This window comes from Trematomus bernacchii, unplaced genomic scaffold, assembly GCF_902827165.1.
Source record: "Trematomus bernacchii unplaced genomic scaffold, fTreBer1.1, whole genome shotgun sequence".
Lineage (NCBI taxonomy): Eukaryota > Metazoa > Chordata > Actinopteri > Perciformes > Nototheniidae > Trematomus > Trematomus bernacchii.
The window spans coordinates 81,650-92,763 of NW_022987514.1; the positions used below are offsets into that span (position 1 = coordinate 81,650).

The 11,114-nt window shown below is 49.3% G+C and overlaps 1 protein-coding gene across 1 annotated transcript; it reads left to right on the top strand.

Moving 5' to 3' along the window:
* Positions 1 to 372: 372 nt before the first annotated feature.
* On the top strand, positions 373 to 10,306 carry LOC117470548 (E3 ubiquitin-protein ligase TRIM21-like). Its single transcript, XM_034115369.1, has 2 exons — positions 373 to 513; positions 7,956 to 10,306. Exon 2 carries the CDS (start codon positions 7,962 to 7,964, stop codon positions 9,606 to 9,608), a length of 1,647 nt encoding a protein of 548 aa, XP_033971260.1. The 5' UTR covers positions 373 to 513; positions 7,956 to 7,961; the 3' UTR covers positions 9,609 to 10,306.
* The last annotated feature ends 808 nt before the right edge of the window (positions 10,307 to 11,114 follow it).

Here is an 11,114-nt window from a genome sequence, read left to right on the forward strand (position 1 = left end):
GTTCATCCAGATCTGTAAAGTAACTAAAGGTATTAAATACATGTAGTGGAGTGAAAGTACAAAGTAGCAAAAAATGGCACTTAAGTACAGACCCATTTTCAAACAGGAAGTGTCTCACCAGCTGCTCTTAAACAGGGACCATAACACAGCTTTGTGAAATATAGCTATAAATCTCCAGATGTGTAAAGAGAAGTCCTTTATGTATTGAGAAAATATTCCTACTTATGCTCAATACACAATTTGAAAAGCCTCTTGGATCAGCTGTAAAATGCATTGTTACAAAGTTAAATAACAAGCCTCAATAGTTCTTCTTCCACTTCCTCTTTGCAAACTGCCACTGAGAGGTGGGACCACACTGTCAGAGAAGAGTTTCCATTTCCCAGAAATCAAAGTTGAAGTTTGTCTGAGCGACAGCAGAGCAGCAGCCGAGACAAGTCTCTGTTTCTCTGAAGAAACACTCAACTGAATCCAGAAGCTTTTTATCAACAACACAGCAGGACTCTGCAAACACTGGTGAGTACACTACAGACACATCACTTACTAAATATTTAGTCAAAGTTGGATTAAAATCAGAATCTGACTGTATTACATCAGTTTACCATATAAAGAATATTATACAATATAAATGTGTCAGTTAAGATAAAAACCTCAACATTTACATTAGCAACAGCCAACAATAAAACTACAATGTAAACTCTAGGTTAGAGCATACAGTCAAAGCTAGCATTAGCTTATGCTAATTTTCATATTTCCTGTATTTGAAAACATCTTTATAATCGACTCTATTAAACAAAGTAGAATCTAAATATTAGATGTGTTCTGGACTGTCCAAAGCAGGGGATCTGGTGTTGTGTTAAAAGTGTTGCTTATAAAAAGGCATGACAATTAGATATTTCATTTTATATAATTTGTACACACTGTGGTAAGTAGCCTTGAGCTTTGAACCTGTTTCTGTAGTAACTGCTGTCTGCCTTTTGAAGCTGATAATGTTTACTGTTTTTTACTAGTATTAACTTCAGTGATGCTCAGCAGGAGGTTTCACTCCTCTGTTCAACAACGTGTTTAGTGTCACTACCCGATCTGCAGCCCTACCCTATCTGCAGTGCACATGTGCGAGATGGTCCGCCATATTTGACAACTACATACGGCAACTCTAATAGGACACTTGACACAGTGGCTTTTGGCAAAGCAGAAAAAGAACCGAGAGATGAGTTATTGTTATTACAACGTGACTTCACTATTATTTAAAAACTCTTTTTATTGGGTTCTTTTATTTGGGGTTAAGTACATTGTCAGAATAAGTGAGAAATGGATTTAACTTCTGTTAGACAGCTATCATACTGTAGCGACCCTGCATAGGGTGCTGGGTGTGTCACTCAAGCGTCCCCCGTCTCTCTGCCAATCACGGAGCTGCACAGTAATGCTGGTCGGTGTGCGGGCCTGTGGTTGGGGGAGCAGAGGGGGGAGGGCTGGGGTGTCGTGACGTTGACCCTGTTTTGTGTCTGGGAGTGAGGGAGTAGAGCTCAGAGTGTTGATGAACCTGCAACCTGTAACATGTAACCTGTGACCGTGTGCGAACAAAGGAGCTATTAAACACCAAGAACTTGAAGCCTATTTCCGACTCCCTTTGTCGAACGTTACATTGGTGTCAGAAGTGACTTTTTCGAACGAAGGACGTCTATCCTGACGGGAGCTCGTAACTGCGTCACGGAGTTAGCCGGTGAGCTAGCGGAGATGGATGAGTTCGGCAGGATGGGAGTGAAGCAAGAAAATAGTGACGGAGAGGAGGATGGAGCATGCGGGTGGTCGAAGGACATGAGTAGGGAGTTCAAGAGTGCACGGGAGGCGAGAGAGCGCCTGAGAGAGTCGCGGGGATGACTCCTTCCTCAGCGGCGTTTCGCGCCATTGACATTCTGGATGTAAACAACAATGGCGGCGCCCAGCAAACAGTAGCAGCCGCCGCGTCCGTGAAAACACCCAAATAGTCGGGTAGGTCAGACTGGGAGGCTTTCCATGCCCAATTTGAACTGCTAGCACATGCCGGGGAGTGGTCAATAGAGACTAAAGCGCTACAGTTAGCTTTGTGCCTCACAGACGAGGCTCTTTCATGCCTGCTACTACTTAGCCCTGAGGACCGACACAGCTATGAAGCGTTAGCGGGGGCTTTGAAGAGGCGGTTTGGACAGTGTTTCCCGTCAGAGCTGCTCCGGAATGAAATAAATAACCGCTGTAGGAAGTCTGGGGAGACGCTGCGGGCGTTGGCTAACGACGTGGAAAGCCTGACGCGGCGGGCGTATGCACACATGCCACCCGGAGTGCAGAGTGAGCTGGCACGGGATCAATTCATCAGGGCCCTCCTCCCTGCGGACTTGAGGGTCGAGGTACAGCTGCAGCATCCACAGTCCTTGCAGGCGGCTTTGGAGATGGCTGTGGAGAGAGAGAATGTGTGGAGTGTAGCTGCTAGGAGCAGCGGAGGGCCGTTACTACCGGCTGTGAGGAGCTGCAGAGAGGAGGAGAAGCCTGCATGGGTTGCCGAAATGACTGAACTGATAAGGGCTGTGACTCTGCAGTCAACACGCAGGCCAAGTAGCAGGGTCTGCTGGGAGTGTGGTCAGCCAGGACATTTGGCCAGAGACTGCCCCAAGGCACGCCGGTCCCAGGGAAACGACGGGGGGCCCGCATAAAGGGGAAGATGCGGATCCAGGCCCAAAAACCCACCAACCAAACCACAGCCGTATTGCCACCAACACAGACAGCCGAGGAAGGAGCCCGACAGCACAGCCGGGGGAGCCAGGCTCTACTCCTTCCTGAAGAAGATGACAGCACAGGCTTGGAGCCTGTCGTCGCGGTGGGCCGTGCTGGTGGTGGGGATTCCTGTTATGTCCCTGTCACTGTGGAAGGGGTGCCCTGCACTGCGCTGGTGGACACAGGCTCGACAGTGACCCTGGTGAGATCAGATGTGTTGCCCAGTGGGACTCAATTAGAACCGACAGCGGTGCGTCTACGCACAGTCACGGGAGAGCTGGCACCTATGAAAGGAAAAGGCATGCTGACTGTGTCGGTGGGGGGAGTTAAAGTGCAGCATCCGGTGTGGATAGCAGATGTACAGGATCCGTGTATTCTGGGCTTGGACTTTTTGAGGGCGTCTGGTTGCCACCTGGACCTTCAGGCAGGCACAGTGAGTTTCCACGGGGGGCCTGTGATCACTATGACCCGTATCCACACCCCTGCTGAACCGGCTGGGACACACCCCGTGAGTACCCTGGAAACGGAAAATAATCCTCCCTCTTTGCCTTTATCCCCGGTGACGCCCACTCAGGGCAACTCCACACCTGTCGCCCCCGGCCTGTGCCACCCGACCACAGCCCCTCCCCAGTTACCCCAGACTGGGGTGGAAGAGGCTCAGCCGGCAGTATGGGAGGTGTGGAGGAAGAACTGTGGCGGCCTTAATCCCGAGCAGCAAGAGCAATTGTGGCAGCTGCTGCTAGAGTTCCAGGGCAGTTTCGCCATGAGTGAGGGGGAGGTGGGCCGAACTCATCTGGTAGAACACGAGATTGACACAGGGGACTCGCGCCCCATCAAGTGTCGCCCTCGCCGACTTCCCCTGGCTCGTCAGCAGGCTTGTGACGAGGCAGTGCAGAGCATGCTGCAGGCAGACATCATCGAGCCCTCCGACAGCCCGTGGGCAGCACCTGTAGTCATGGTCCCAAAGAAGATAGGTGGCTGGCGGCTGTGCTCAGACTACAGGCCGGTGAACGGGGTCACTAAGAAGGATTCATACCCACTTCCCCGCATCGATGAGTCCCTGGACCTGGTCTCCGGGTCGTCGTGGTTCTCCTCCTTGGACCTCCGCAGTGGGTATTACCAAGTCCCTCTGGCCCCAGAGGCCAGGCCAAAAACTGCTTTCTGCACCGGCCGGGGACTATGGCAGTTCAAGGTCCTCAGTTTTGGGCTTTGTAATGCCCCTGCCACCTTTGTGCGGTTGATGGACAGGGTGCTGTCTGGTATTCCCCGTCAGCAGTGCTTGGTTTACCTGGACGACATCCTGGTGCATGGCGGCTCGTTTGAGGCGGCCCTGGGATCTCTAAGAGTGGTGCTGGAAAGGATCAGAGCCGCTGGCCTGAAGCTACACCCAGAGAAGTGCCATTTCATGCAGAGAGAGGTCACTTTCCTGGGCCACAAAGTGGGGGGCGAAGGCATCGGCACCCTACAAGAGAAAGTGCAGGCGGTCGCGGACTGGCCAAATCCTCGCAACCAGAAGGAGCTGAAGAGTTTCCTGGGCCTGGCCTCGTACTATAGGAAGTTTGTACGGGGTTTTGCTTGCACTGCTGCACCCCTGTTCCAGCTGCTACAGAAAGACAGTGATTTCCTCTGGTCTGAGCAATGTCAAGCAGCGTTTGACAGCCTTCGGCGTGCCTTGAGTGAAGCCCCGGTTCTCGCCCCGGCCAACCCCAGTCTGCCTTTCACCCTGGACACAGACGCTAGCGGAGTGGGCGTAGGCGGAGTGCTCTCACAGACTACACCAGAGGGGGAGCGGGTGGTGGCATACTTCAGCCGGGCGTTCAACAAAGCCGAGCGACGGTACTGCGTGACTCGCAGGGAACTCTTGGCAGTGGTGCTGTCCATCAGGCACTTTAAATACTACCTGTGTGGCCAGGCGTTCACGGTGAGGACTGATCACTCTGCATTACAGTGGCTCATGACATTCAAGGAGCCAGAAGGGCAGGTCGCCAGGTGGTTAGAAGAGCTCCAAGCTTTCGACTTCAGGGTGGAGCACCGGGCTGGAGTGCGTCACACAAACGCAGACGCTCTCTCCCGCCGCCCGTGTGCCGCCGGCGGATGCCACTACTGTGAGAAGAGAGAGACCCGTGAAAAGGAGCTGCTGGAGGAGGACACCGTCTGTGCTGCAGCTCGTCAAGTTAAAGAGGTCGTTTGCCGGGAGCTCCAGACAGTGGACGTGGCAGAGTGGAAGCAACAGCAAGAGCTGGACACAGACCTACAGCCTGTACTGCAGTGGGTCGAGGCGCAGCAGCGGCCACCGTGGGAGGAAGTGGCAGTGTTCTCCAAATCAACCAAGGGGCTGTGGTCTCAGTTTGAGGCTCTGCGCCTGTGTCAGGGCGTACTGCAGCGTGCGTGGAAGGAGCCAGCTACGGGAGAGAAGAGATGGCAGGTGGTGGTCCCGAAGGGTCTGCAAGAGGCGGTACTCAAGGCCATGCATGGAACGGCAGGCTCCGGGCACTTTGGCGTCACTAAGACTCTCCGCCGCCTTCGCCAGGGCTGCTACTGGGGGCGGTGCCGGAGGGATGTCGAAGACTTTTGTCGCCGCTGTGACCCTTGTATGGCTCGTAAGGGTCCCCCTGGTCGTTCCCATGCTCCACTGCAACAGTTTCCCGTGGGGGCCCCAATGGAGAGAGTAGCGGTTGATGTGGTGGGGCCTCTGCCTCTGTCAAGCAGGGGTAACCGCTACGTCCTCACTGCCATAGACTATTTCACAAAATGGCCAGAGGCGTATGCCCTCCCTGATCAGGAAGCAATGACAGTCGCAGATGCTTTGGTGGCCGGCATGTTCAGCCGGTTTGGAGTGCCGGAGTCCCTGCACAGTGACCAGGGGAGGAACTTCGAGTCCCGGGTGTTCGCCTCCATGTGCACACAACTGGGCATGCGAAAAACACGCACCTCCCCCTTGCGGCCTCAGAGCGACGGACTAGTCGAGAGATTCCATCGCACCATGGGCCAGCAGCTGGCCATCCTCACGTCTCAGCACCAGCGTGACTGGGACGAACATCTGCCCCTTGTGCTCATGGCATGTCGCTCTGCAGTCCAGGAGTCCTCAGCCTGTTCTCCTGCTCTCCTCATGTTAGGGAGAGAGCTTCGCACCCCTGCTGTTTTGGCGTTTGGTCAACCGCCAGATTCCCTGGACACTCCTCCAGGGCCTGAGTACGCCAGGAGACTTCAAGACCGCCTGGATTCCGCTCACGCTTTTGCCCGCGATCAGCAGAAAAGTGCTGGGGTGAGACAGAAGCGGAACTATGACACCAGGACAAGAGGGCAGCACTTCCAGGCCGGGGTGCTGGTCTGGGTCTACAGCCCACAACGGAAAAAAGGCCGGTGCCCAAAACTGGACAGCCAGTGGGTTGGTCCCTGCAGAGTACTGGAGAGGGTGGGGGAAGTCGTCTACAGAGTGCAGCTGCCTCCCAAGGGGAGAAAAGTTGTGCTCCACAGAGACAGGTTGGCCCCTTACAGAGGAGTCGCTTCTCCACATGCCCAAGGGACACCGGGGCCCACGGCCTCCCCCTCGACACCCCCACCCAGGTCCCCCGGCGAGCAGAGCAGCAGCCCCCCGTCAGTGACTGAGTTCCCCCCCCACTTTCTTCCCCTTTCCCCCGCCTGGACCAGAACCGGCACCCCCTGTCCCCCTGACCCCAGCCCCCCTGCCGAGAAGGCAGACACGACCCCCAAGTCGGTTCAGAGACTTTGTGTGGTAGTTAAAGTTTATAGTGAGACCCCTCGGTTCCTGTAGAGGGCAAGAATGCGCCCTGGTCTCACTGGAAGGGATGGTAGTCCACCCAGACCTTCCTAGTTCAACTAAAGAAAAATGTGTTACACGTTCTCGCTGCTGTGGGTTAGTGTTTAGTTGCAGGTTTTGTTCTAGTTTTTTATGTGTCCCTCGTGGGCGAGGAACTTTGTAGTAGGGGGGTAGTGTAGCGACCCTGCATAGGGTGCTGGGTGTGTCACTCAAGCGTCCCCCGTCTCTCTGCCAATCACGGAGCTGCACAGTAATGCTGGTCGGTGTGCGGGCCTGTGGTTGGGGGAGCAGAGGGGGGAGGGCTGGGGTGTCGTGACGTTGACCCTGTTTTGTGTCTGGGAGTGAGGGAGTAGAGCTCAGAGTGTTGATGAACCTGCAACCTGTAACATGTAACCTGTGACCGTGTGCGAACAAAGGAGCTATTAAACACCAAGAACTTGAAGCCTATTTCCGACTCCCTTTGTCGAACGTTACATGAATAAATATTTACTGTGAATGTATGCTAAAATGTATAGCATATAGCTGTCTAACAGAAGTTAAATCCATGTCTCACTTATTCTGACAATGTACTTAACCCCAAATAAAAGAACCCAATAAAAAGAGTTGTTAAATAATAGTGAAGTCACGTTGTAATAACAATAACTCATCTCTCTCGGTTTTCGGAGTTTTCTTTGTGTGCTTTGCCAAATGCCACTGTGTCAAGTGTCCTAGTTGGGTTGCCGTACGGAGTTGTGCAATATGGCGGACCATCTCGCACATGCGCACTGCAGATAGGGCAGGGCGGCAGATCGGGTAGTGACATTTAGATTAGATTAGATCAGATTACTCTATTGTCATTACAAAATGCAAGCACAGTGTAACAAAATGAAGGAGGGTCTAACCAGAGTGCAAAACAGTCAGTTATATACACAATTATCAGAAGTATGTACAAAATAAATGATACAAAATAAAGGTAAATAGATGGGAAATGTATAAATAAGAATAAATACACAGATAATAATAAATACAGTGAATACAGTACTGTATATAAAACAGTAATGTACAAGGATGATTGCGCTTCAGCACAGCACACGACAACAACAACTAGTATTAACTTCAGTGATGCTCAGCAGGAGGTTTCACTCCTCTGTTCAACAATGGCAAAATCCCCCAACAGTATTAGAGCTTACACATTGTGTTTCTTAGAGTTTAAACTGAATGCTGCTATGATTTTCCAGATTTATTTATAATATTAACAAACAGAGAGATTTGTTTAACATTTAACAATAACAGTGTACTGCAAATTTGAGCAATCTTTCACCCTCCGCATAATCATGATACATCAGCAGAGTTCAGTATCACCATCTATTTGACTTATAGCAAACAGATACAAGAGATTAAATCATATATACATTACAGTTTTTGTTTTTTTCACACGTTTTGTCCTCAGAGAGACATGTCTGCTGCCAGCTGTCTGCTGACTGAAGATCAGTTTCTGTGCTCCATCTGTCTGGATGTGTTCACTGATCCAGTCAGCACACCATGTGGACACAACTTCTGTAAAGCCTGCATCTCTCAACACTGGGATACTAAAGTCCCCTATCAGTGTCCCAACTGTAAAAAGTTATTCCACACAAGGCCTGAGCTGCTGGTCAACACTTTCATCTCTGAGATGGCTGCTCAGTTCAGACAGTCAGCTCAACAGAAAGCCAGCAGCAGCAGCTCAGAGCAACAAGTTGTCAAACCAGTAGAAGTTCCCTGTGACGCCTGCACTGGAACCAGACTGAAGGCCCTGAAGTCCTGCCTGGTGTGTCTGGAGTCCTACTGTGAGACTCACCTGGAGCCTCACCTGACAAGGCCAGGCCTGAAGAAACATCAGCTGATCGACCCTGTGGAGAACCTGGAAGGCAGGATGTGTGTGAAGCACGATAAACTGCTGGAGCTGTTCTGTAAGACCGACCAGGTGTGTGTCTGCATGCTCTGCACTGTTTTAGACCACAAGACACATGATGTTGTTCCTCTGAAAGAAGAATATGAAGGAAAGAAGGCTGAGCTGGGGAAGACAGAGGCTGAAACTCAGCAGATGATCCAGAAGAGACGACTGAAGATTCAGGAGATGAATCGCTCAGTGGAGCTCAGTAAGGAAGGAGCAGACAGAGAGATAGCAGATGGTGTTCAGGTCTTCACCGCTCTGAAGGAGTCTGTTGAGAGAAGCCAGGCCGAGCTCATCGACACCATCAAAGAGAAGCAGAGAGAGACAGAGGAACAGGCTGAAGGCTTCATCAAAGAGCTGGAACAGGAAATCTCTGAGCTGAAGAAGAGAAGCTCTGAGGTGGAGCAGCTGTCACGCTCTGAAGACCAGCTCCACCTCCTCCAAAGCTTCACGTCCCTGAACGCTGCTCCACCCACCAAGAACTGGACAGAAGTCAGGGTCCGTCCACCTTCATATGAGGGGACTGTGAGGAGAGCTGTGACTCAGCTGGAGGAGACGCTCAGTAAACAGATGAAGAAGCTGCTCTCTGAGGTGGAGCTGAAGAGGGTCCAGCGGTATGAGGTGGAGGTGACTCTTGATCCTGATACAGCACATCCTGATCTCATCCTGTCTGATGATGGAAAACAAGTTAAAGATGGTGATGTGAGGAAGAATCTCCCAGACAATCCAGAGAGATTTGATCATTGTCCTAGTGTCTTAGCAAAGCAGAGTTTCTCTTCAGGAAGATTTTATTACGAGGTTCAGGTTAAAGGGAAGACTGGGTGGGATTTAGGAGTGGCCAGAGAGTCGATCAACAGGAAGGGACAGATCACAGCGTCTCCTCAGGATGGTAACTGGATGATAATGTTGAGGAATGAAAATGAGTACACAGCTGGTGCTGATCCTCCAGTCCGTCTCTCTCTGAAGTCTCAGCCTGAGAAGGTGGGGGTGTTTGTGGATTATGAGGAGGGTCTGGTCTCCTTTTATGATGTTGATGCTGCAGCTCTGATCTACTCCTTCACTGGCTGCTGCTTCAAAGAGAAACTCTACCCATACTTTGGTCCCGGTCATAATGATGGTGGTAAAAACTCTGCCCCTCTGATCATCTCTCCTGTCAATCACACTGAGTAGAACAACCATTGGATTTTCTACAGAAAGAGTCACTCTCACTAAATGTAATACATGTATTCAACTGGGGAAGTACATTGTACACATTGTTAATGTTTCAGAATCTGATCACATATGGTTCACCTTGATGAGATGCATAAAAACACATCAAATACTGATGAGTATGTTCTAATGTACTCTAGTTTATTCTATGGATTGCACTTCCTGCCGTCATGACTCGAAGTGATCAGAAAACTATTTACTCAGAAATAAACTTTTACCACTTATTTTATATGTCAGGGGGACAAGAAAAGTATTTATTGTCTCAGAATTGTGTGTTCAAAAAGTGTTTCATACTTGCACACATTACTAGTGGAAGTAATGCACTCTTTTTTCATCAGTAAAATACTGTATATATATTTTTTTTATAATTTTCAATTGAGGGGAAAATGATGGGTCTCTGGTGTGTTTTAAAGGGGAAGTTCAGGATTGATTATTGAATTATAGTATATTGGTACAAAATGTATTGACAGTTACTTGGAGAATCAACAATACCTGATCATTAAACATTAGGCTGCAGTGGTTTCACAAACCAGGGAAATTTAAATGTTACATCTCAGCTGTCTGTTGTGTTATGTTAATTGTATTTCGTCCACCTCTCTGCACACTGCTTGTAAAGTTTGAACAAAGCCTCAATGGATTAAAAAAAAAGGAACAAAGAATGTTATTTTTTGTGTTTTTTAAATGTACTTACTGAAGTAGAGTTTTCACTAGTTCTCAACTTAGGGAAAGTAGCTTAAAAAAAATGTACTTAACTATTTCCATTTCTACTTAACTACATTTGTCTGATAGATTTGGTTCTTCTGAAACTTTATAAACTATTTCAAACCCTCTTGGATCAGCTGATCATAGATATTAAGATTGCTGTATATGTTTGTTAGAAATAAGGCCATCAGCTGGTTAGCTTAGCTTAGCATAAAGACTGGAAACAGGGGAAGACAAAGCCAGCCTGTCCAAAGGTAACAAAATTATGGATGTTGATGATCTATGGATTTTGTGTCAAAGCACTTAAGATATTCATTGCTATCAGGATGTTAAGAGCATTCCATGGAATATAACAAAAAGTGTATCTCGAGCCGGTTTCTCAAACTTACCTACCCTACCTTTAACACGTGAATACTGTGTAGTTTATTTTAACATAATAAACGTAAAATGTAAGACAAGCACACATTTCTGATATTCATTCATACTTTTAGCATTTGCTGACGGCCGATTAAAAGTGAGCAACGGGCCGCATGTGGCCCCCGGGTCGTAGTTTGGACACCCCTTGGTTTATGCATTGTCGAAACGCAATCAAAATATTTTAGATCAGAAATTAAAAAATAAAATGTTCTATTTAAAAGGGGACCTATCATGCAAAATGCACTTTTGTACGTCTTTTATACATGAATATGTGTCCCCGGTGTTCCAGGGAACTCACCAAGTGTCAGAAAACACAACCCTCTCTATTTTCCTCCATACCCAAATCTC